The sequence below is a fragment of the Bufo gargarizans genome, chromosome 6 (assembly GCF_014858855.1).
Source record: "Bufo gargarizans isolate SCDJY-AF-19 chromosome 6, ASM1485885v1, whole genome shotgun sequence".
Classification (NCBI taxonomy): Eukaryota; Metazoa; Chordata; class Amphibia; order Anura; family Bufonidae; genus Bufo; species Bufo gargarizans.
The window spans coordinates 362,340,231-362,367,416 of NC_058085.1; the positions used below are offsets into that span (position 1 = coordinate 362,340,231).

General features: G+C 42.4%; 1 protein-coding gene across 1 annotated transcript; it reads left to right on the forward strand.

Moving 5' to 3' along the window:
• Positions 1–714: 714 nt before the first annotated feature.
• On the forward strand, positions 715–24,498 carry GPR162 (G protein-coupled receptor 162). Its single transcript, XM_044300319.1, has 4 exons — positions 715–1,554; positions 19,087–19,273; positions 22,694–22,878; positions 23,834–24,498. Exons 1-4 carry the CDS (start codon positions 715–717, stop codon positions 24,359–24,361), a joined length of 1,740 nt encoding a protein of 579 aa, XP_044156254.1. The 3' UTR covers positions 24,362–24,498.
• The last annotated feature ends 2,688 nt before the right edge of the window (positions 24,499–27,186 follow it).

The window sequence follows — 27,186 nt, forward strand, 5'->3', positions numbered from 1 at the left end:
TCTAGTGGAGGACATGAGAGACCTTTAAAGGACTGAAGGCACTTGGAGACTGAAGAGGGTGGTTGGGTGAATGGAAGAAAGATTCAAAGCAAGAGCAGAAATTGTCTGGAGTCCAAGGGCAAAGAAAGTAGAAACCAAGAGAAGAGTCTTGGTAGAAAAGGCTTGTAAGAACTGGTCAAGGAAAGAGTTCAGGAAGCTACAGGTGGGAAAATTGAGGAGAAGACAACTTGGTTGGAGAGCAGTTTATAAAGAAGATCAACCAATAATTATATTGACTTTTTAAAGTGTAGGTAGCGTGAAGGGTGAGCAACAAGGTTGGCCGTGGGAACAAAAAAGTATAGGCAGCTGGGCAAAGTAAGTGGCTGGAGGGGGTCCTAAAGACTGAGCAAGCCTAAGACTAGAGATTAGATATTGATGAAAGTAAAAAGGCACAGGGTGTTTATTGGAGACATGAGGAAAACCAAGACAAAGGGTGGTAACAGACTTGGCTACTAAGAGAGTCATTTGGCTGGTTAAAAATATTTTAGATTGAGGTTTGAGAATTTTCAAAAAGTGGTCCAATTTTAGGTGGCAAAGAGAAGAACAAGGAGTAGATTTGGGAACTTGAGACTTCAGTCTACCAAAAAAATCAAGAAGGTAAAACAAAAACTAAGAGCAACCAAGAACAAAAATTCAAGAAGGAATTGACGTAATATCAGAAATTTTGCCCAAAAAATGCCACGGACTCCTGATCAGGATGAGGCCGATGAGCTATATCAAAACAACTCTGTCTCATGGCTGGCATGTGGTGCCCTCTCGTTACTTGCCAATGCATGGAGCATCTTGAGTTTAGCCAGCCGAGGTGGGAGCGGGCAGCGCCCTCGCCCTCTGGAACTGCTCCTTTGTTTGCTGGCAGGAACACACCTACTCATGGCTGCTGTACCCCTATCACTGTTTTCTGTGGTGCAGCTGAGAAGAAGACATTCTCCTGGTTATGAGTGGAATGAGGGTTTGTGCAAGGTGTTTGTGTCCACGTATTACACGCTTGCACTGTCCACATGCTTGACTGTGGCCTGCCTCTCATATCATCGGATGTGGATGGTGCGCTGGCCTGTTAGTTACAGGTTGGGTGGTGCACGAAGACAGGCCTTGCAGGGGGCTCTCGGAATCTGGGCAGCTTCTTTTGTGCTGTCTACCTTGCCATCCATTGGGTGGCATGACAATGCCCGCAGGTTCTACACGCGTGGTTGCCACTTCCTGGCTAGTCGCATTGGATTGGGCTTCGGGCTGTGCTTCCAGCTACTATTGTTAGGTGGGGTGGGCACGGGTCTTGGATGTTTAGGAGTGACTATATACCACGCTTGCTGCTGTCCTGCATCTGGGAACAGAGGAGGGACGGGGGAAGGTGGGGCAGAAGGGATGCTGGAAGTACCAGCCATCGTAGTACAGGACGCTCAGGGAAAGAGACGCTCATCATTGGATGGGTCAGAATCACCAAGGACGGCAGCGCAGGTCACCGGACTGGTTGGTGGCATTGTGCTGCTGTATGATGCACTGACTGGGCTACCCATATTGGTGAGATGGGGGCATTGGGTCTAATGTTTTTTATATTTCACCAGTCTTGTTTTTCTTCCATGCAATAGAATTTCTTCCCTGATCCTGATCCAACACATCATGGTGTTGTCCATAGGCTTCCACTGTAAAAAATGTGTATACCACATATAATATACCAGTATATGGAACAGTGTAGTCTACTATGCAATTCCATACCCAAAAAAAAGGATGTGGTCTGATGGAGGCCAAAAGAACACTCTTTTGGCCTCTGTTGGGTGAATGGAGCCCTTTGGACATGCTTGGTGAGTAGATCAGGAGGTTTTTGCGGTGTTCTTGCTAGGTGTAGATGTGTAGGTGTGAACCGTTATCGTACAGGATGTTGCACATTTCCATTGTTTTTGTAAATGAATTGACACAATGTGTTCTAGCGAATTGGAAAGAAAGCGTCAGAAGGTAATAAGTCGGCCAAGTAATTTATTGTAGGTAACTATTGTTGCAATGTGTCAGTGTTTGTGGATATACTCTATATCAGGGGTACTCAAGTACTTGGGTTTCCTGTCGGGTGAGGGTCCGAGGCGCAAAGACCAGTGACGTGTAGCTATACCTCTAATCCCACCCAATCCCTTGTGCCACCTCACACAGTAAGGATGTCCCATTAGTGCCACCTCCCAATAGTGATGCCCACTAGACTGCGATGATGCCCCTTAGTGCCCTTCAGACAGTCTTGTGAAGACGTCTCATTTCCATCCTGAAAAGTCCCAAGGAGGAACCTTTGGGCTCCTCGGGTGGCAGGACCAGGCGGCGATGGCGACGTCTGTGCCCCTATAGCGACGCCCCTGTCCAGCTTGAGCTAACCTCCTGCCTCTACCTTCTCACTGGTATTTTTCCTCTAAACACCTACTCACTTCTCTTACACAATCTGCTTCCATGTTCTTCCCACTCACGGCTTCGCTCTCGTGTGCGCCTCTTGGCACCGTCGCTCCAGTAATGAGCTTCCAGCTCGCACCCGTTCCAATAATTCGCCATCCAAATCTATCTCTCTTAATTGACACTTCTCGTTTTAATTGTCTTGCATCACTCTGGGAGATGAGGGCCAGTATATGGGGTTAATTCGCAGGGTCCTGGGCCGGGACGAGGTGTAGGAGGCGGCTGAGGAAACCTTTGGGACAAGGGTGCCTCATTTATGCCTTAAAAATAGATTCCATAGTGAACTGCCCGTGTGTGGAGCGGAAAAATAGCGGGAATGCCTATTTTTTTTTAAATGGATCCAGCACTAAGCTGTAGGGTCGCAGTCATAAAGATTTGCCCCAGAGGGAGCCAGTAATGTGATGAGATAGAGTGCTGTAAAGATAAACGATAGAGTTCTCTCTGCCTGTAGCCACCACTAGAGGGCGCCCCCTGCACGTAGATCTATTATTCAATAGAACTGGAGCTGTATAGATCCATACAATTAAAAGAGATTTCTAGGAGTACCATATTGATGAGCTCTCCTCAAGATAGGCCATCAATATCCGATCCGCAGGGGGTCCGACTCCTTGCACCCTACGCCCACCAGCTGTTTGAAGTGGTCGAAGAGTGCCACAGCCTCCACACAGCGGCTTTGCTTGGTATTGCAGCCCAGGCCCCTTCACACGTGTGATATCACTGGCCTAGGAAGAGTCCACAGCACTTAATAGGCGCCACAGCCTCTACAAACAGCTGATCGGTGGGGGTGCTGGGAATCGGACCGCCACAATCAGATATTGATGACCCTTCCGGATCAATATTTTACTCCTGGAAAACCCTTCTAAATATTAAAGTGCTTTAATTCCAGCAGCCACTAGAGGGAGCCTATTCTGGTGAGTCATGTATGGACGGCATGCAGTTAGCTCCCTCTAGTGGTGGCAGCTGGTAACCAGAATTTGGATCACCAATTTCGAAGCTATTTAGATTCAAATAATGGCCCTCAAAGGTCATCACCAATGGGATTGTACAGGGAACGCGGAACAAAACGTGATCAAAACCTGCACGTGTGAATATACTCTCATCGTTGTTTTGGAGCAGCACCCATGCACCTGTCCCTCCCCGCCACCACCCCTATCATTTTCTCTATCTTTACCTCTTCACACCTGCGCCCTCTCTTCCCGGAAGATACCTCCTGTCCTGCCAGTCTTCCCTGGATGCCTCCCTGGTTCATGTCTCTGTTCTTTCTCGCAGTCACGTTAATTATTTTAACAATTAACGTAATGATCTGTTTCACTTAATGAGCAGTTTGGAGGCAGCTGCGGCTGTGAAGCGTTAACCCCACGTGTGCCGCGTGCTTGTAACCCTTCAGTTATTAAGTGTCGGCGCTTTCATTACAGACGGAGGAGTCCAGATATTTGACCTGAAAGACCCTCCTGGGAGTTGTAGTATAATCACAGCTGGGGAGTAGCAGGATTGATCCAGGATGAGCGGCCTTGAGCCTGACATGCGACCACGAGGTTAGCGCGACGCCAGATTATTACTGCGGCGGAATGGAATACAGATTTAGGTCTGGACATTGGAAGTAAAGCCGCAGTATCAGGTCCACAAATGTACTACACTGTACCTGGATAAGTATATCCATTTTTTTAAGATCTCCGCTTGCTGTCAGTGAATTAAAAACCTTTTCCCTTGCAGAGGCTGAAGGACTCTGCTACAATTGTATCCAGTTCTGTGACCTGCACTGATACATTGTAGCAAGAGATTGGTGCGGCTGATGTGTTTCTCAGCTGTGAGGTCTTGAGTCTTTGAATGTAAACACTGTTTCCATTCACTCACAGCAAGCAGAGATCATGCAAGTGATAAGGAATATTAGAAAATGAAGGGATTTTTATTGTCTAATCATTCAGCTTTATTTACCAAAATCCCTTTAAGCGGAACCCCTCACAAGGTCCTTCACGTTTGATATATGTCTATTAGGCTACATTCACACGACCATATGCGTTTCGCGATCCGCAAAAAATACGGATGACGTCCATGCGGCATCTGTATTGCATCTGTTTTTTTTTTGTTGCGCCAAAACCAGTCACATGACACCCCCACTATAATAGGAAAAGCTTTTTTCGCCCCTGGTAGCATAGAAATGACTCTTACGTGTGCCGCGGCCGCGACCCCAAAATCGCACAGAATCCAGCTATCGCCGTTATTAACCCAGAACTGCCTGATTGGGTGGAGATGGGTTTCCAACCCCTATAAAACCCCTTTTAGCCATAAATGTCACGTTTTCCTGCGGCGGGATCCTGTTATTCCTCATCCGTGTTTGTCAGCAGATTTTATGTCTTGTGCCTCATTGAGCGAACAATGTTCATTGATTTCCTGGTGTAAATCTCCTTATAGTAATGGATGGAAGCAATCCTGCAGGCGGCACAGTCATTGATTGCCAGGAAGGAGGGGGGCTCAAAATAGACGCACGCCAAACGAAAACAACACACAGGATGAAAGAGCCCCCCAAAATGTAACCTGCCCTCTAATCATGACAAGCGGCTTTACATTGCGGTAGTTGCCTGGAAGCTCCGTGTACCGTCACTATAGGTTCTAGATATTAAAAAAGGCTAAGCCTGAGAGGAAGACCCTCTGCACGAGGGACAGACCCCCTTCAGGATATATTTATACCCGAGTAGATGTATATATTGTCTTGATCAAACAAGCCCTTTAAGTCACCTTACCCTAAAGCAGATGTAAAGACATGACAGAGGCAGCAGTATCAATCACAAGGCTGTATAGTCACATCGTCCCTGGAGGTCAGTGGTGCCTTCAGCGGTTACTATACTGTGGACAGGTGGGTAGAGGTGGTAATATTCCCAAGGCAATGTTACCACCCAAGGGAATATTACCACCCCCACCCTCCTGCTCACCAGACACACATTGAAAGCACCACTGACTACCAGGGACAATGTGACTATTATTCCCACCGATTAGGGACACAAATCCACTCTTTTATCTCTTCTCCACCAGACTCTTGGGAATATCACCACCTCTGTCTGGTGGAAAAGAGATAAAAGAGTGGATTTGTGTCCCTAATCGGTGGGAATAATAGTCACATTGTCCCTGGTAGTCAGTGGTGCTTTCAATGTGTGTCTGGATGAGCAGGAGGGTGGGGAAGGTAATATTCCTAAGGGTGTTGTAGGAAAGGGAATAAAAGAGGAGACTGGTTTCACTCATCTGTGGGGACAATACTCACATTGTCCCTGGTGGTCAGTGGTGCATTCAGTGTTTGCTATATAGCTTTATGTCTGGTGGGTAGGAGTAGTAATATTCCCAAGGGTCTGGTGTGGGAAGGAAAAAAGAAAAGGGATTGGTATCCCTAATCTGTGGGAATAATATTCACCTTGTCCCTGCTGGTCAGTGGTGCATTGAATATTTGCTTTACGTAACATCTGATGGGTAGGTTGGTAGGGTGGTAATATTCCCGAAGGTCTGGAGGGAAAGGAGATAAAAGAAGAATTACAGTAGTATCGCTATTCTATGGGGATAACATTGTTCCTGGTGGTCAGTGGTGTATGCATTGTTCATTATATTGTTTAGTGCCTGGTGGGCAAAGGGGTAGGCATAGTAAAATTCCCCAAGGGCCCGGTAGGGGAAGAGAACTGGCATCCCTAATGTGTGGGGATAATATTCATATTGTCCCTGGTGGTCTGTGTTTAATGCAATACTTAGTGTCTGGAGGGCAGGCATTCGGGGTAGTACAATTATAAAGGTCGATAAGAAAAGGGTTTGGTAATATTATTTAAGTGTGTAATGGCAACGTTAGATGTTACTTGGTGTTCTGTGGAAAAGGGGGAATTTTCATAACATATCCCTTTGTATCTATTGAGGATGAAGGGTTGGTAACACTAACAGGTTTCTGGGTGGGGGGGGGGTACTATTCTTTGGTTTGCAGTGTGAATGGGGGTTTGCTAATGTTCCCTGGTGTCCTGTGGGAACAAAGTTCTAATATTTTCTTGGGTCTGATTGGAAGGAGATTAAGTAGTGTTCACCATTGTAGAGTAAGCAAGAAGTTTAGGTCATATTCCCTGGTGTCTAGTGGGAAAAGCGATGGTAATACACTCTGGGGCTTTGATGGGGGCAGTGTATAGGTGCATGGTGTGTAGTGGGTGGCGGATTTAGGTAACATTCCCTGGTGTCTGGTGGAGTAGGAAACATCTTTCTATAGGGTGGGGAGGGGTTTATTCCCTGGCATCTGGAGGGGCCAGGAGAGGCAATATGCCCTGCAGTCTGGTGGGAAGATGGGTTTTTATTATCTTCCATGGTTTGCAGTAAGGGGGTTGTCCACAGCAGAGGATAGGCAGGTTGCAGGAGGTCTGGTGGGCAACCTAAAAGTAAAAAAATGTCTGGTTAAGGCTACATTCACATGGCCGTATGCGTTTTGCGGTCCGTAAAATACTGATCCGCAAAAAACTATATATGAACTGCGAATGGCATCCGTATTGCATCAGTTTTTTTGTGAATCCATTGTAACAATGCTTATCCTTGTCCACAAAAAGGACAAGAATAGGACACGTTCTATCTGTTTTGCGGCGCTACGGACATACGGATGCAGATAGCACACATTGTGCTGTCCGTATTTTTTGCAAACCAATTGAAATGAATGGGTCCACATCCTATCCGCAAAAAAAAAAGTAGAACAGACACGGAAACAAAATACGTTTGTGTGGATGACGCCTAAGTCTATAGAATCCCACTGTGGTCCACTCAGTTCCACTAAAAGGGCTCATGCACATGAACGTATTTTCTTTCTGTGTTTTTTCATGTTTTTTTTTGTGGACTGAATGCGGAACCATTCATTTCAATAGGTCCGCAAAAAAAACTGAAGTTGTTCCGTGTGCATTCCATTTCCGTATGTCTGTTCCGCAAAAATATAGAACATGTCCTATTAATGTCCGCATCACGGACAAGGATAGGACTGTTCAGTGGCCAGCTGTTCCGTTCCACAAAATAAGGAATGCACGCGTATTTTTTGCGGATATGTTTTTTGCAGACGGTCATGTGCATGAGCCCTAAACCCTGGCATCTAGCTCGGGCACAGCAGGACGTTGCAGGAAGAGTTGACATAGGGAAGTCTGTTATGCACGGCACATATGAAGCAATGTCCTGAATATATTTTACATTGTGGCTGCGAAATATTTCTGTCAACAACCGGCCAAATGGATTTATAATGTCAGTTGCCATAGAGACCATTGATCACTATGGTAAACCATCACGTAAATCCACCGATGCATCAGAAATAGACATTGTTGTATCCAGGTGCAGCGGGTACTTAGCGCCACAAATGACGCCAGCACAGCTCATATAACGGGCGCCTGCAGCGCTGCGAACCAGAGGAAAGGCACTTTAGGTAAAATCCTGTGTAACTTGCTTCCCCTATTCAAAGCTATTCTCCTGGAGAAATGTCTACATGATTACAGTAAAAGAATAGAATGTTCACATCGTGTATGAACTTCTACACAGGGGGCAGTATTATAGTAGTTATAGTCTTGTACATAGGAGACAGTATTATAGTAGTTATATTCTTGTACATAGGAGGCAGTATTATAGTAGTTATAGTCTTGTAAATAGGAGCAGTATTATAGTAGTTATATTCTTGTACATAGGAGGCAGTATTATAGTAGTTATATTCTTGTACATAGGAGCAGTATTATAGTAGTTATATCCTTGTACATAGGAGCAGTATTATAGTAGTTATATTCTTGTACATGGGAGCAGTATTATAGTAGTTATATTCTTGTATATAGGAGGCAGTATTATAGTAGTTATATTCTTGTACATAGGAGGCAGTATTATAGTAGTTATATTCTTGTATATAGGAGGCAGTATTATAGTAGTTATATTCTTGTACATAGGAGGCAGTATTATAGTAGTTATATTCTTGTATATAGGAGGCAGTATTATAGTAGTTATATTCTTGTACATAGGAGCAGTATTATAGTAGTTATATTCTTGTACATAGGAGTCAGTATTATAGTAGTTATATTCTTGTATATAGGAGGTAGTATTATAGTAGTTATATTCTTGTACATAGGGGGCAGTATTATCGTAGTTATATTCTTGTACATAGGGGGCAGTATTATAGTAGTTATATTCTTGTACATAGGAGCAGTATTATAGTAGTTATATCCTTGTACATAGGAGCAGTATTATAGTAGTTATATTCTTGTACATAGGAGGCAGTATTATAGTAGTTATATTCTTGTACATAGGAGCAGTATTATAGTAGTTATATTCTTGTACATAGGAGCAGTATTATAGTAGTTATATTCTTGTACATAGGATCAGTATTATAGTAGTTATATTCTTGTACATAGGAGCAGTATTATAGTAGTTATATCCTTGTACATAGGAGGCAGTATTATAGTAGTTATATTCTTATACATAGGAGCAGTATTATAGTAGATATATTCTTGTACATAGGAGGCAGTATTATAGTAGTTATATTCTTGTACATAGGAGCAGTATTATAGCAGTTATATTCTTGTACATAGGAGCAGTATTATAGTAGTTATATTCTTGTACATAGCAGGCAGTATTATAGTAGTTATATTATTGTACATAGGAGCAGTATTATCATAGTTATATTCTTGTACATAGGGGGCAGTATTATAGTAGTTATATTCTTGTACATAGGAACAGTATTATAGTAGTTATATCCTTATACATAGGAGCAGTATTATAGTAGTTATTCCTTGCACATAGGAGCAGTATTATAGTAGTTATATTCTTGTACATAGGAGGAAGTATTATAGTAGTTATATCCTTATACATAGGAGCAGTATTATAGTAGTTATATCCTTGCACATAGGAGCAGTATTATAGTAGTTATATTCTTGTACATAGGAGTGCATTCAAGTAAACAGAGCTTAGCCCCGCCCACGCTAGTTGATACTAGTCGTGACGTCACTGAGCCGGCGGTAAACAGTGAGAAGGCCGCGGCGCTGCTGGAGCGCCGCTGCCTTCTCAAGCAGCTGATCGGCGGGGGTCCCGGGTGTCGGCCCCCCGTCGATCAGATGCTGATCATCTATCCAGAGGATAGATCATCAGTTTAAACAAAGTGCAGAACCCCTTTGATTATTTGACTATTGAACAGCCCATATAAGGCTACACAGAACACCAGAGCCTCGTATTTGTATGCAGCAATAATTTTATTAATAAGGGAGGGTAAGCTGTGCTGCCTTCCAGGAAACAAAAATTTCGGTGAGTAAATTTGATTTTTCCTGACCATCCTTGGGACCTGATGAGCAGTACTCATTGGGAGGGAGCACTGGCCGCAACTTGGAGCACTCTTTTGCCAAATGTCGACCCTTCAGCTGCCAAGATGTCTAGTCTGTAGTGCCTCCTGGTTGTGGAAATGGGAGACCATGTGGCTGCTCTACATATTTGATCCAGTGAAACTTGTGCCAACTCTGCCCAGGAGGAAGCTGTGGATCTTGTAGAGGGCGCTTTTAGAGATATTGGGCAAACCAGCTTAGATGCAGAGCAAGCTACTTCAATTGAAACGCTTGATCCATCTAGCTAGTGTTGCTTTGCTAGCTCTATTTCCTTTGTTTGGCCCTTGAATTTGTAAAAATAGACCATTCCGACTTCCTAAATTCGGAGGTAGCTTGGAGATAAGCCAGCAATGCTTATTTCACGTCCAAAAAGTGCCAATTGACTGGATCCAGAGGATTCGAATGAAGAACTGGAAGAGAGATTTCTTGGTTAATGTTAACCACAGATGGAATTTTCCGGAGAAACCCTGGCATAGTTCGTAGGATTATGCAATCACCCAGAAATATGGCTCTTTGCATGAAAGGGCTTGCAATTCACTAACACGTCTGGCTGATGTAATTGCAACTAGGAACAGAGCCTTCATAAACCCATATTTTAGCGGGGAGGATTCGATTGGTTCGAATGGATCTTTTAACATAGATGAGAGCACAACAGACAAGTTGTCACCACCAGACATCTGAGAAGCTCTGACAGATGCCTTTCAGAACATCCTCCTTGAGCTTCCTTTGTTCTGCTTTCAGTTCCTCATCTCGTTAGCCTCTCTCAGCTGTCATGTAGTTGTACTGATTGCTTCCCTTTAAATTCCGCCCCATAGTGCATCAGTGTGCGGTTTATAGTTCTTCCTGGAGTGTGTGTGCATGCTGATCCTACTTCCCAGTCTTCTACAAGATAAGTGTTGTGCATTCATTTGTGATTTTCTGTTTGCTGGATCCCAGGTGACCCTGACTCCCTCCAGTATCTAGTGTAGGGAGCCGGTGGTCGTGTCCCCTCACTATTATAGGGTGTTCAGGAGTTATACAGTCGAGGTACGAGGATATGCGATCATCTACCATTGGGATTTTCGCATAGGCTGAGCAGTCAGGGAGAGTGCCAGGTCTGATGCAGGGGTCTCCCTTTTTGTTCCTTAGTTTTGGATCCAGTGAGTCGTATATTCATTTTGTGTTGTCTTGTTTCCTGTACACCTTCCGTGACACAAGTCCAAGGAAGGAACGGGAGAAGTAACAGGGGGTCTTAGGTCCCTAAGGCTTTAAAGAAAGTACGTACTATTTGATTATTTGAGAATTTCCTCTGTAATTGGGTATTAATAGCTGTAAAGTGTACTTTTAAGATATTTGTTCTCAAACCTTTTGTAAACCCTTCTTGAAGGAAGTGTAAGACCGACTTAAAATCTTCAGGCATAGCCGAGCTTCTACGGCACCAATCTCTAAAGGTTTTCCAGATTCTGTAATATATTTTTACAGTAGAAGGTTTACGAGCAGCAACCATGGTATTGACTAATTCTATAGAAAAACGTAATGTCGTTGAGGACTGCAGCTCAGCCTCCAGGCCGCCAGTTGTAGACTGTTGGGATTGTGGTGAAAAATACCTTTCTGGAGAAGTAAATCCGGGCGGAGAGGTATCTTCCAAACCCTTCCTTTGGAAAGGCATAGGGCTAGAGAGAACCATGACCTCCGAGGCCAGATCTTCTCGTATCTTCTTGAGGACTTTTGGTATGAGAGGGATTGGAGGAAATACATCGATTAGGCCCTCCGCCCAGCTGACTGAGAGATAGTCCATTGCCATTGCCTGGCTGGACCGATGAATGGAGCAGAACTGACTGAGCTTCGTATTCTCTTCTGTTGCCATGGCATCCAACCAAGGCTTTTCCCAGCGAGACAGAATGTTGTTAAATCCTGTCGGATTTAGGCTCCATTCCCCCGGATGTAAAGGTCCATGACTGCACAGGAGCCCAGTGCAGTAGGGGGCCCGTGAGAGGTTCCGTGGCAAAGCAGGGAGAGATGAGCGCTTTCATTGTGGAAGCGTTCATTTCTATTTTCATCTGTATCGCCATCCTCAGGACAGCGATACAGATGGATGCTGCAGCGGGGCAGGGGAGAGCTGTTTCCCTTACCCATTCCTCTGATAGGCTGCAGGCACTAGGCAGAGGCCGGTGCAGGCGGCGTGATGACGTCATCGCACCGCCTGAGCCGTACAGCTTGGGACACAGGCCGGAAGAGGCCTTCACCGCTTCACTGAGAGTGTCATGGAGGTAAGTATGTGAGGGGCAAGGGGGGAGAGGAGCACTATGGGGGCATCTACTAGGGGACATTATACTGGCACACATGGGGGCATCTACTAGGGGGCATTATTTACTGGCACGCATGGGGGGAGAGGAGCACTATGGAGGCATCTACTAGTGGGCATTATACTGGCACACATGGGGGGAGAGGAGCACTATGGAGGCATCTACTTGGGGGCATTACTTACTGGCACACATGGGAGGGAGGAGCACTATGAGGGCATCTACTAGGGGGAATTATACTGGCACACATGGGGGGAGAGGAGCACTATGAGGGCATCTACTAGGGGACATTATTTACTGGCACACATGGGGGGAGAGGAGCACTATTGAGGCATCTACTAGGGGGCATTATACTGGCACAGATTAGAGAGAGCACTATGGGGTCATCTACAAGGGGGCATTATTTACTGACACACATGGGAGGGAGGAGCACTATAAGGGCATCTACTGAGAGCCCTATATATTGGCATTACATACTGTCACACATGGGGGGCACTATGGAGAAGTGGGGGAGAGGAGCACTATGGGGGCATCTGCTGTGGGACATTATATAGGGGCATTTTATACTGGCACAAACTATATGTGCAATATAAGGGTAGGGGTGAGTACCATAGTGGCATTTTATACTGGCATACATTATATGGGTACTATGAGGAAGGGGGAGAGGGACATTATCAGGGCATCTACTTGGGGCACTCTATAGGGGCATTTTATACTGGCACATTATGTTAGGCCCCATGGAACAGGGGGAGGAGAACTATGGGGGCAATATATAGGAGTATTTTATACTGGTGCAAAATTATGGGGCACTATGGGGACATTGGCTCTACTAGGGACACTAAGAGGAGGTATTTTTTTACTGCCATACAACAGGGCATTTTTTTGTATCATTATTTTTTGGGGACATTATGTTTATTAGTGTCAGGGACACTATTTGCTGGGCGCAGTTATTTTTTAGGCCACTGTGTGCCAATAGTTATTGAAGGGGCACTATCTGGTACTAGTATTTTCAGGGGGTTCGTCTGTTTCTGCAGTATAGTATTGGGGAGCACAGCGGGCCCAGGGTGGGGTGTTCAGAAGGTGGGAGGATGTTGGAAAAGTAGGAAACTAAGATGTCTGTCTGTCAAACTCTGCAGAGAGAAGAGACGGCTGAAAGGAATCATCATGGTGGTCTGGTCTGAAAGGAGAAGATGAGGAAAGAGAAGATCTAAGAAGACGTCACTCGATGTACAAGGTATGTGGTGCTGTATTAGGCTACTTTCACATCTGCGATAGTGATTCTGGCAGGCTGTTCCAGCTGAGAGCAGTCTGCCAGAATTCACTGGATCCGGCACTGCTGGATGCAGACGGCATGCCCGCCGGCCCCATTGACTATAATGGGGTACGGCAGAGATCCGGCCACAATCTTGCAAAAATGCAGAGAATCAGCGGGACATAAACTGCTGCATGCTGTGGTTTGTGTCCGGACGGATTGTAGTGCCGCCGGCGTGAAAGTAGCCTTACCTTGTATGTTTTGTATTGCTGTATGTAATATTAGGAGGGAATAGGTTAGGCTGAGAATTTGGCATGGGGGGTGGAGGGGCCCAGGCACAGTCTTTGCACAGGGGCCCTCTGCTGTCTGTGTCCGCCCCTGCTCAGAAACCTTCTGTGACTGGGGTGAATCGGAGTATGCAGATAGGCATCTGTTAAGTCTATTGACGCCATATAATCCTCTTTTTCCAGGATCATTAGGACCGACCTTATCGATTGCATCTTGAACTTCTTTTTCACTAAGAACTTGTTCAGGGAAGTTAGATCAATTATCAGTCTCCATTTTCCTTCTGGCATAGGTACAGGAAACACTTTGGAGTATTCGCCTTTGAACTGTTCCTTCAGAGGCACTGGTTCTAGCGCGCCCTTCTGGATAAAATCCTGAAGAAGATAAAAGACGACCAGATCTTTGGGGGGTCACTTAGACAAAATCGATCTGGAGGAAGGAAAGCCAACTCTAGGACATATCCATTTTTGATTGTAGAAATGACCCGGGCATCTGTAGATGTGAGAGACCAAACGCGTGAAAACTATTTCAATCTTGCGCCAACTCTTGGATGGATGTTGGCGTCATAACTCAGACTTTTGATTAGGTTTCTTTTTTTTCTTTTCAATATTTTTTATTAAGTTTTACAAATATACAATTCGTGAAATAGCAAAGTGCGGGATTCCAAACAGATTAGGTTTCTTTTTATATTCACATCTCTTGTGTTTGCCACGAAAAGATCTTTGTCCGAACTGCTGCCTATTTCTGAATCTAGGCGATCTCTTTCTTTGGGAGCGGAAGGACCCGAGGAGGTTTTCTTTTTAGAATCTGGAAATACTGAGCCCTTCCCCTCATTCAGGGACTCAAGGATTTTATCTAACTGGGGCCCAAACAGCGAGGTTGGCTGGAAGGGAAGATTGCAAAAGTGATTTTTTTTTGACAATGTATCTCCTGGCCATTCGTCCATCCAGAGCGCTCTTCTTGCCGAATAATAGGAGCCCAGGAGTTGGCTGAAAATTTTGCAATATCAAGCGGAGCATCACATAAAAATTCTGAAGCAGCTTTCATCACTGGAAGGCTTTTTAAAATGTCTTCTCCAGCCACTAACTCCTCCGGGTCAAATTCTTAAAGCCCTGGCTACGGGTACGGATGATAACCCAGCCACAAAGGCTGCCGAAGTGGATGCATAATCTCTTTTTAATAAAGACTCAATTTTCCTATCCATCGGATCTTTAATAAGTGATGCCTCGTCTGAAGGAACAGGTGAGTAATTGCTAATTCAACCTTAGGTACTGAGGCCCATTGTTCTAAAAAAATTGTTCATCCAGTTTATATATGGATTTTCGCCTGGATCCTGTGATGGGTTCTTTGTCAGGCTTATCCCAGTCTTGTCTGATCCATTGAGTAAGGACCGGATGACGGGGTAACGTACTTCCCTTGGTTTTAGGAAAATAAAAAAGTTTATCTGATTTAGACTTCCCAGAAGTATCAGACTCTAATGCCCGTTTTACAGCTTTAATTAGATCAGGAATTTTATCCTTATGCAAAATATAATAATTATCAGGATCCTCAACAGAAACATCGGATATAACTTCACCCTCAGACAGGAAATCCTGGTCAGGATGAAATCACTTGTGGTCTTGTGGTGGAGGAGATCTGTTAGAATGTCTTGGCCTCGTATCCGCTGACTTGAGGTCAGTTGATTTTTAAACCACATAATAAAGTCCATATTCCCCGACTGAAGAGATGCCGCAGGAGACATGCGGTTTGTGCACATATCGGCGGTTATTTCGTCAGGGGGAGGCTGTTCACACTTTTGACAAAAACTATGTCTAGTTTTTCTTTTCTTTTTACAGGATTCATTTCAATGGGTCCGCAAAAAAGTGCTGTCCGCATCATTATGTCCGTTTCCTAGCTCCACCAAAACAATTGTGCATGTCCTAATTTTTTCTAGTTTGCGAACAAGTATAGGCATTATTACAATGGGTCCGCAAAAAAAACGGAACCGCAAAAAAAAAAAGGACGTCATCCGTTTTTTTTTTCGGATCCGCAATTTGTGCACCGCAAAACACATACGGTCATGTGCATGTAGCCTAAGTTCCTTCGGTAGCCGGAAAAATCAACGGCTTGTGGATCGGAGCACTGTAGGAATACACAGGGGAGGTGCGTCCGTTCCACCATCAGGTTAAGGGACAGGCAAGCCGGTATGCGTCCTGGAAGGGATCGGGTAGTTATGCTGGAAGGTAACACCGTGTCCATCTAGTGCCCAGAGAATACAAAAATACGAGGCTCTGGTGTTCTGTGTAGCCTTATATGGCCTGATAAACAGTCAATTAATTAAGTTTATTGCTTTATAAGGAGTCTCTATCCTAATTGTACCTAGCGGACTAAACCCATTCGTTATGTGCTGCCAAGGGACGATCAGGAAAGTAGTTATATTCCTGTACATAGGAGGCAGTATTATAGTAGTTATATTCCTTGTACATAGGAGGCAGTATTATAGTAGTTATATTCTTGTATATAGGAGCAGTATTATAGTAGTTATATTCGTGTACATAGGGGCAGTATTATAGTAGTTATATTCCTGTACATAGGAGCAGTATTATAGTAGTTATATTCTTGTACATAGAGCAGTATTATAGTAGTTATATTCTTGTACATAGAGGCAGTATTATAGTAGTTATATTCTTGTACATAGGAGCAGTATTATAGTAGTTATATTCTTGTACATAGGAGCAGTATTATAGTAGTTATATTCTTGTACATAGGAGCAGTATTATAGTAGTTATATTCTTGTACATAGGAGGCAGTATTATAGTAGTTATATTCTTGTACATAGGAGCAGTATTATAGTAGTTATATTCTTGTACATAGGAGCAGTATTATAGTAGTTTATATTCTTGTACATAGGAGCAGTATTATAGTAGTTATATTCTTGTACATAGGGAGGCAGTATTATAGTAGTTATATTCTTGTACATAGGAGCAGTATTATAGTAGTTATATTCTTGTACATAGGAGCAGTATTATAGTAGTTATATTCTTGTACATAGGAGCAGTATTATAGTAGTTATATTCTTGTACATAGGAGCAGTATTATAGTAGTTATATTCTTGTACATAGGAGCAGTATTATAGTAGTTATATTCTTGTACATAGGAGCAGTATTATAGTAGTTATATTCTTGTACATAGGAGCAGTATTATAGTAGTTATATTCTTGTACATAGGAGCAGTATTATAGTAGTTATATTCTTGTACATAGGAGCAGTATTATAGTAGTTATATTCTTGTACATAGGAGCAGTATTATAGTAGTTATATGCTTGTATATAGGAGCAGTATTATAGTAGTTATAGTCATGTACATAGGAGCAGTATTATAGTATTCTATAGTTGTATGCTTGTACATAGGAGCAGTCGGTATTAGTAGGTATATTCTTGTACATAGGAGGCAGTATTATAGTAGTTGATTCTGTACATAGGAGGCATATTATAGTAGTTATATTCTTGTACATAGGGAGGCAGTATTATAGTAGTCTATATTCTTGTACATAGGAGCAGTATTATAGTAGTATATTCTGTACATAGGAGGCAAGTATTATAGTAGTTATATTCTTGTTACATAGGAGCAGTATTATAGCAGTTATATTCTTGTACATAGGAGCAGTATTATAGTCAGTTATATTCTTGTACATAGGAGCAGTATTATAGTAGTTATATTCTTGTACATAGGAGCAGTATTAGAGTAGTTATATTCTTTGTACATAGGAGGCAGTATTATAGTAGTTATATTCCTTGTACATAGAAGCAGTATTATAGTAGTTATATTCTTGTACATAGGACAGTATTATGGTAGTTATATTCTTGTACATAGGAGCAGTATTATAGTAGTTATATTCTTGTACATAGGAGCAGTATTATAGTAGTTCTATTCTTGTACTCTAGGAGCAGTATTATAGTAGTTATATTCCTGTACATAGGAGCAGTATTATAGTAGTTATATTCTGTACATAGGATGCAGTATTATAGTAGTTATATTCTTGTACATAGGAGGCAGTATTATAGTAGTTATATTCTTGTACATAGGAGGCAGTATTATAGTAGTTATATTCTTGTACATAGGGAGCAGTATTATAGTAGTTATATTCTTGTACATAGGAGCAGTATATAGTAGTTATATTCTTGTACATAGGAGCAGTATTATCGTAGTTATATTCTTGTACATAGGAATGGAGCTTAGATAGTAGTTATATTCTTGTACATAGGAGCAGTATTATAGCAGTTATATTCTTGTACATAGGAGCAGTATTATAGTAGTTATATTCTTGTACATATGGAGCAGTATTATAGTAGTTATATTCTTGTACATAGGAGCAGTATTATAGTAGTTATATTCTTGTACATAGGAGGCAGTATTATAGTAGTTATATTCTTGTACATAGAGCAGTATTATAGTAGTTATATTCTTGTACATAGGAGCAGTATTATGGTAGTTATATTCTTGTACATAGGAGCAGTATTATAGTAGTATATTCTTATACATAGGAGGCAGTATTATAGTAGTTATATTCTTGTACATAGAAGCAGTATTATAGTAGTTATATTCTTGTACATAGGAGCAGTATTATGGTAGTTATATTCTTGTACATAGGAGCAGTATTATAGTAGTTATATTCTTATACATAGGAGCAGTATTATAGTAGTTATATTCGTGTACATGGTGCAGTATTATAGTAGTTATATTCGTGTACATGGTGCAGTATTATAGTAGTTATATTCTTGTACATAGAGGACAGATATGTAGGAAAACGGAAAGCATGTTTAGTCCTAAGAACTTCCAGAACTCTGTTTTTAATTATGCAAGACACTTTTATACAAAAATGTACTTAATTTGAGGCTGTACATGAATGATATTGAGCTTAATTGTTTACTTTTTTACTTTGTATTTACTAAATTATTTATGAGACTTTTCAATTACCGCAGACCTGGAAACGAAGACTCCAGCAGTAAAGTGCAATTACACTAAGTAATTTAGTTGTTGCCTTTTTTATAGACTGTGTTAACGATATTATTGCCAAAAGAAGGGCTGTACAAGAAAACCACAGTGACACCTTCAGGTTACAAGACAGAACTGCGTTATGCTTTTATTGTACATCTTAGGCCTCTTGCACACAACCGTATTTATTTTGCAATCCGCAAAAAATACTGATGACATCCGTGTGCGTTCCGTATTTTGCAGAACGGAACAGCTGGACCCTAATAGAACAGTACTATCCTTGTCCGTAATGCGGACGATAATAGGAAATGTTCTTTTTTTTGCGGAACAGAAATACGGAAACGGAATGCACACGGAGTAACTTCTGTTCGCAAATAAAAAACTGATCGGACACGGAATCAAAATACGTTCATGTGCAAGAGGCCTTTATTGAATTTTTAGTATTAATCTTTCTAGAGATGCTGAAATGTTTTTGTTCATGTTTCCTTTTGTTGCAGGTGGTGAGTTTTGTAAGTCTCCGTTATGACAGCGCTCCACCGTGGATGGTTCTGTGTGTGCTATGGTGTTCAATGGCGCAGACTCTTTTGCTTCCATCATTTATCTGGTCCTGCGCCCGGTACCGCGCTGACCTACGCACCGTTTGGGAGCACTGCGCCTCCATGCTGTCTGACAGCGGGGATGAAGGTGAGACTGAACATCTCTAGAGATAGTAAATGCAAATGGAGATTAGGACTGAGTTGTTAGGGATCAGCCTCATATGCCAAGAGTGGCACCATTTATGGGGGGAAAAAATCCTTAATCTAATTTTGTTTCAAAATTTACATTTATTTTGATTGAAGTGTGACTGTTACAGTATAAAAGGTAGAAGGCTCTGGGCGCCAGGACTTCTTATAATGGAAGCCATGACGCGGTGCAGCCTGCATCAAGTTACAACAACCGGTAAGAAAGCTTCGGCTGTTGTAACCCACAGCCTGCATTCTGCATTTGAAATTCTGCAGTCCATAGATCTGCAACAGGCAACAGTAAGGGTCCATTCACACGTCCGTTTTTTCTTTCCTGATCTGTTCCGTTTTTTCAGGAACAGATCAGGACCAGATCTGGACCCATTCATTTTCAATGGGTCCTGGAAAAAATCGGACAGCACAATGTGTGCTGTCCGTTTCCGTTGTTCCGTTCCGCATGTCCGTTTAAATATAAAACATGTCCTATTCTTGTCCTGAAAAATCGGATCCTGGTACAATACAAAGTCAATGGATCCGCAAAAAACGGATGACATTCGGATGTCATTCCGTATGTCTTCCGTTTTTTGCGGAATCCGTTCCTGGAAACACATAGCAATTATTTTTTTATTTTTATTTTTTTTCAAAGAAATCCAAACAACTTTATTTGATTATTGAATGTATACATGTTTCCGTTTTTTGCGGATCCGCAAAAAACGGATGACATACGGAAACATTTTCAGGAACAACGGATCCGCAAAAAACGGACTGAAATTCGGATTATAGAAAAATACTGATGTGTGAATGTAGCCTTAGGGTGTATTTCCATGTGGAGAGGGGCATTCACCCCATTTCCACAGGCACCTGGGTTTGGTGCAGTTGCTACCATTTCACCGACCCCCACCCCCCTATCCACGCCCCTGCTTACCTTCAAAAGTGACTTAGCCCCCAAGAAGGCCTAATAACATTTATGTGGGCAGAGACTAAAATCTTTGGTGGTAACCCTCTATGCTAATCTTGTATGCACTCAGGACCAAAGACCCATGTTAGCAACTCCACCAGCAGAATAGTGAGTGCAGCTCTGGAGTATAATACAGGATGTAACTCAGGATCAGTACAGGATAAGTAATGTATGTACACAGTGACTGCACCAGCAGAATAGTGAGTGCAGCTCTGGAGTATAATACAGGATGTAACTCAGGATCAGTACAGGATAAGTAATGCATGTACACAGTGACTCCACCAGCAGAATAGTGAGTGCAGCTCTGGAGTATAATATAGGATGTAACTCAGGATCAGTACAGGATAAGTAATGTATGTACACAGTGACTGCACCAGCAGAATAGTGAGTGCAGCTCTGGAGTATAATACAGGATGTAACTCAGGATCAGTACAGGATAAGTAATGTATGTACACAGTGACTGCACCAGCAGAATAGTGAGTGCAGCTCTGGAGTATAATACAGGATGTAACTCAGGATCAGTACAGGATAAGTAATGTATGTACACAGTGACTCCACCAGCAGAATAATGAGTGCAGCTCTGGAGTATAATACAGGATGTAACTCAGGATCAGTACAGGATAAGTAATGTAATGTATGTACACAGTGACTGCACCAGCAGAATAGTGAGTGCAGCTCTGGAGTATAATATAGGATGTAACTCAGGATCAGTACAGGATAAGTAATGTATGTACACAGTGACTGCACCAGCAGAATAGTGAGTGCAGCTCTGGAGTATAATACAGGATAAGTAATGTATGTACACATTTAATCCACCAGCAGAATAGTGAGTGCAGCTCTGGAGTATAATACAGGATGTAACTCAGGATCAGTACAGGATAAGTAATGTATGTACACAGTGACTCCACCAGCAGAATAGTGAGTGCAGCTCTGGAGTATAATACAGGATGTAACTCAGGATCAGTACAGGATAAGTAATGTAATGTATGTACACAGTGACTGCCACCAGCAGAATAGTGAGTGCAGCTCTGGAGTATAATACAGGATGTAACTCAGGATCAGTACAGGATAAGTAATGTATGTACACAGTGACTCCACCAGCAGAATAGTGAGTGCAGCTCTGGAGTATAATACAGGATGTAACTCAGGATCAGTACAGGATAAGTAATGTATGTACACAGTGACTCCACCAGCAGAATAGTGAGTGCAGCTCTGGAGTATAATATAGGATGTAACTCAGGATCAGTACAGGATAAGTAATGTATGTACACAGTGACTGCACCAGCAGAATAGTGAGTGCAGCTCTGGAGTATAATACAGGATGTAACTCAGGATCAGTACAGGATAAGTAATGTATGTACACAGTGACTCCACCAGCAGAATAGTGAGTGCAGCTCTGGAGTATAATACAGGATGTAACTCAGGATCAGTACAGGATAAGTAATGTATGTACACAGTGACTCCACCAGCAGAATAGTGAGTGCAGCTCTGGAGTATAATATAGGATGTAACCAGGATCAGTACAGGATAAGTAATGTATGTACACAGTGACTCCACCAGCAGAATAGTGAGTGCAGCTCTGGAGTATAATACAGGATGTAACTCAGGATCAGTACAGGATAAGTAATGTATGTACACAGTGACTCCACCAGCAGAATAGTGAGTGCAGCTCTGGAGTATAATACAGGATGTAACTCAGGATCAGTACAGGATAAGTAATGTAATGTATAGTACACAGTGACTCCACCAGCAGAATAGTGAGTGCAGCTCTGGAGTATAATACAGGATGTAACTCAGGATCAGTACAGGATAAGTAATGTATGTACACAGTGACTCCACCAGCAGAATAGTGAGTGCAGCTCTGGAGTATAATACAGGATGTAACTCAGGATCAGTACAGGATAAGTAATGTAATGTATGTACACAGTGACTCCACCAGCAGAATAGTGAGTGCAGCTCTGGAGTATAATACAGGATGTAACTCAGGATCAGTACAGGATAAGTAATGTATGTACACAGTGACTGCCACCAGCAGAATAGTGAGTGCAGCTCTGGAGTATAATACAGGATGTAACTCAGGATCAGTACAGGATAAGTAATGTATGTACACAGTGACTGCACCAGCAGAATAGTGAGTGCAGCTCTGGAGTATAATACAGAATGTAACTCAGGATCAGTACAGGATAAGTAATGTATGTACACAGTGACTCCACCAGCAGAATAGTGAGTGCAGCTCTGGAGTATAATACAGGATGTAACTCAGGATCAGTACAGGATAAGTAATGTAATGTATGTACACAGTGATTCCACCAGCAGAATAGTGAGTGCAGCTCTGGAGTATAATACATGATACAATTAGTATATGATATACTATTGTGAGTCTCTTTTCTTCAGTGGTATTTGTTATTACTGTTAATCTTACAGACAGCAGTCGAGATGACTTTGCAGATGGCCGTCTGTGTGAAGTTCGCTTTGACTCCAATGGCGTAGCGATAAAGAGACCTCCACATTACCTGGGAGGAGATCTGCGAGATGGAAAATTTCTGCCTGTGAGGCATGTGCTTTTGCCCACAGACCGGAGCCAGTACCTACAGGTGCACCGACACCAGGTGACTTCTGCCTACCTAATAACAGCAGTACCCATCCCCCACATACCCAGGACATTGCCTTGTTTTTCAGAGCCCAAGGGGACTGTATTGTGTATCTGTAATATGGCACCAGCAGAAATCTATAACCTCTGCACTGTACCTCCAAAGGAATCCAATCTCATGTGATATCTGCCACATTACAGAAATAGAAGCATTGCTTCCAGTACATAATACAGGTCTACATATGGCGGCACACAGCCATAATAGTATACTTTGCCATGTGCACAAGCTTTAAAAGAGGTTGGTCCTCCTAGGATTGTGGAATGTGACCTGCAGATGAGCATAGACGGTATTGGTAGATCCAGATCATGGATAGCTTCTAGGGGAGAGTACTTCCATAAGGCAGGTCAGTACAATGCAGAGGGTTTGGGGCCCTGGCCATCAAGCAAAGCCATTTCATCAGTTGTTCCATACAAAGACCACGTAATACCATGTTTATAGTGCTCAAGTAAAGATCCCACATCCCAAAGATCCCCATATAATAGTGCAATTTGATTTACAAATAATACCAACATACAGCACTATATAATATTGGGTGGTGTAGGGTGTCTCCTGGGGTTCACTTCATCGTGTGTCTTGGTGAGTGGAGGGTCTGGGAGGTTATCCAGTTTGTCACAGGACGCCATATGGCAGAACATCAAGTACCTATAGGTCTGTATGGAACCATAAGTTCCCCATGCACATGACTTATATATCTATACCTATGAAGGCTACATTGAGTCTGCTTAGTTTTTCTCTTCTCAGAAGAGCAGTCTGAGCTCCAGAGCTGTGGTTCCTACTGAGACCAAAGGGTAGGGAATTGGCTTGAAGGTCTCCCAGTTGTTCCCAGTGAATTGAGTGACCCTCTCCAGTACCAACTTGTCTGACACAGTGGATTCCTGAGACCCAGGTTGACTGTTTTGTTCTATCTGCTCAGGTTCCTCTCTCCCGAAGGATGTCCCATGATGAAATGGACCTGTTTCCTTCTCGCTCCTCACCACTCTTGCTCAGGTGGTCTTCCTCGGATGACATAAGAGGAGGACCTGGATCTGTTCGGGGAGGAAGCCCTTCCACCCCTCGACGAAGTTATGACATGCAACCTTGGGGTCGCCACCAGCTTCCAGCTCGAAGAGAAGTAGATGATGGTCTGAGCAGCCTGCACCAGTTCTTGCAAGGAGGGATGGGAGGTCCGTCAGTAATGGGAAGTGGTATCCACAACTCCTTCTTCCGAGATGAAATCACTGCCTTTATTGATGATACTCCCTGTCCTTCACCTCTTGGGACACCACACAGAGTCCGCGCAACCCCAAGATCCTCTCCATACCCAAAGAAGGGACTAGAGGGAGGAATGTCTTTGGCAGGCTTGGGAGAGAGACGTCTATCCCTTTGTAGCCCCCCACTTGTTATACCTGAAACCCGTAGGTCGTCTTTATCTGAAAGGGGGTACAAAGTCGGAGCTTCATAAAGAAGAGTGTACAGGGTCTATCACATTTACCTCCTTTGTATCAGTCCCCCCTGGACTGTGAAGGGGCTGCACATGGACCCTCCCTTTCAATCTGTTCTCAGGCAAATCTGCTGTTTGTGAGAGGGCAAAGGGCTTCATGGGGGGCACCTCGTTAACACTGCCTCTGTCCCTCCGGCCCCCGTGATACCTCTTTGCCCCCCCATAGACACACAACAAACATACTGGAAATATGAGCCAAAAGATGACAAAATAATAAATTGTGATTTGATTATAAATTCTGTGTGTTGCAATCATGGAAGTCACGACGGCGCATACAACTATACCGCCACACAAAAATGCTCTGACACATTTATAGGCATACACGCATCTATAGGGGGCAGTATTATATTAAATAAACCCTGGTGCAGGGCAGCACTGGTAAATACAAAACAAACTGTGAAGATTTCCAGTATCCCAGTGGATAAAACATAAATGCTTTATGATCCATAGTTAAAAATGCCTGTTACGGTAGTTTCATAGTGAGTACTATAGTGGATTGCGATACTGCTGCAGAGGATTGCAATACTATAAGAAAGCTCCCATGCCTACACTTTACATATGAATACTGCTGTGAACGGGGCCCGGTGTAATAGAGCACAGTGACTGCAACGGGCCCCGCTGCGATTCGTACAGGAGTTGCCGGCCTCCAGCTCCTCCTTCCTCCCCACTGATACATCGCAGATCGCACGGTGCAGCATCGCGGCCGGCAATGTATCAGTGTTAGCAAAGTAAAAATGGCAGCATTCACCCCATAACACGCAGGGGCATTATTCACCCACTTTGTCTTATGGGGCGAAAAATACGGTATATTCTTGTACATAGGGGCAGTATTATAGTAGTTATATTCTTGTACATAGGAGCAGTATTATAGTAGATATATTCTTGTACATAGGGGCAGTATTATAGTAGTTATATTCTTGTACATAGGAGACAGTATTATAGTAGTTATATTCTTGTACATAGGAGCAGTATTATAGTAGTTATATTCTTGTACATAGGAGGCAGTATTATAGTAGTTATAGTCTTGTACATAGGAGGCAGTATTATAGTAGTTATATTCTTGTACATAGGAGGCAGTATTATAGTAGTTATATTCCTGTACATAGGAGGCAGTATTATAGTAGTTATAGTCTTGTACATAGGAGGCAGTATTATAGTAGTTATATTCTTGTACATAGGAGGCAGTATTATAGTAGTTATATTCTTGTACATAGGAGGCAGTATTATAGTAGTTATATTCTTGTACATAGGAGGCAGTATTATAGTAGTTATATTCTTGTACATAGGAGGCAGTATTATAGTAGTTATATTCTTGTACATAGGAGGCAGTATTATAGTAGTTATATTCTTGTACATAGGAGGCAGTATTATAGTAGTTATATTCTTGTACATAGGAGGCAGTATTATAGTAGTTATATTCTTGTACATAGGAGGCAGTATTATAGTAGTTATATTCTTGTACATAGGAGGCAGTATTATAGTAGTTATATTCTTGTACATAGGAGGCAGTATTATAGTAGTTATATTCTTGTACATAGGAGGCAGTATTATAGTAGTTATATTCTTGTACATAGGAGGCAGTATTATAGTAGTTATATTCTTGTACATAGGAGGCAGTATTATAGTAGTTATATTCTTGTACATAGGAGGCAGTATTATAGTAGTTATATTCTTGTACATGAGAGCAGTATTATAGTAGTTATATTATTGTACATAGGAACAGTATTATAGTAGTTATATTCTTGTACATAGGGGCAGCATTATAGTAGTTATATTCTTGTACATAGGAGCAGTATTATAGTAGTTATATTTTTGTACATAGGAGGCAGTATTATAGTAGTTATATTCTTGTACATAGGAGGCAGTATTATAGTAGTTATATTCTTGTACATAGGAGGCAGTATTATAGTAGTTATATTGTTGTACATAGGAGGCAGTATTATAGTAGTTATATTCTTGTACATAGGGGCAGCATTATAGTAGTTATATTCTTGTACATAGGAGCAGTATTATAGTAGTTATATTCTTGTACATAGCAGGCAGTATTATAGTAGTTATATTCTTGTACATGAGAGCAGTATTATAGTAGTTATATTCTTGTACATAGGAGCAGTATTATAGTAGTTATATTCTTGTACATAGGAGGCAGTATTACAGTAGTTATATTCTTGTACATAGGAGAAGTATTATAGTAGTTATATTCTTTGACAATTTTCTTTTTATTAAAGAACAAAAGCAGCAAAAGCATACCATCACTGAATAAGCAGTACATACATCAGCTTACATCATACACCTGATAACCTGCACAGTCTCATATGATTAACCACATGAAGGCGTATATCGCAGTGTTGACCAACACCCGTAAATATACATCATGAGATACTTTATTACATACAATCAGTATGCTCCTAAACTGGAGCTGCAGCCTTGAAACAGATACACACATGGCTCTTGACGCTCCAAAAGTTGCAGCGCGATGATCTGCAGTAGAAGCAGTAGAATAGAAGAGAACGAGGGGGGGTGGAAAGAAAAGGAAAAGTAGGGTCAGGGCTAGGGGAGAAGGAATAAGGGAAAAAATAAGGGAAAAGGGCGGGGAGGAAACCATAAGGAGAACAACAAGAACAAGAACCTATCCACGTAGTATAGACAACTGAAATTTTCATGTGTTACACAATCGCAATACCTCTGACAAAGATCGCTGACACTATGCTGATCGCCACTTGCAGGTAAGCACGCGGTAAGTGTAAAGTCCGCTCGCAGCCGAGTCGGGTCACTGGGCAAGTCAT

Bases quoted from the DNA above. Each gene is read 5' to 3' on its own strand.
- GPR162 (XM_044300319.1), top strand. From the start codon at position 715: ATGCCACGGACTCCTGATCAGGATGAGGCCGATGAGCTATATCAAAAC. The intron at 1,555-19,086 runs GTGAGATGGGGG...CTTTTGTTGCAG, and splicing joins TGACTGGGCTACCCATATTG to GTGGTGAGTTTTGTAAGTCT. The intron at 19,274-22,693 runs GTGAGACTGAAC...TTAATCTTACAG, and splicing joins GTCTGACAGCGGGGATGAAG to ACAGCAGTCGAGATGACTTT.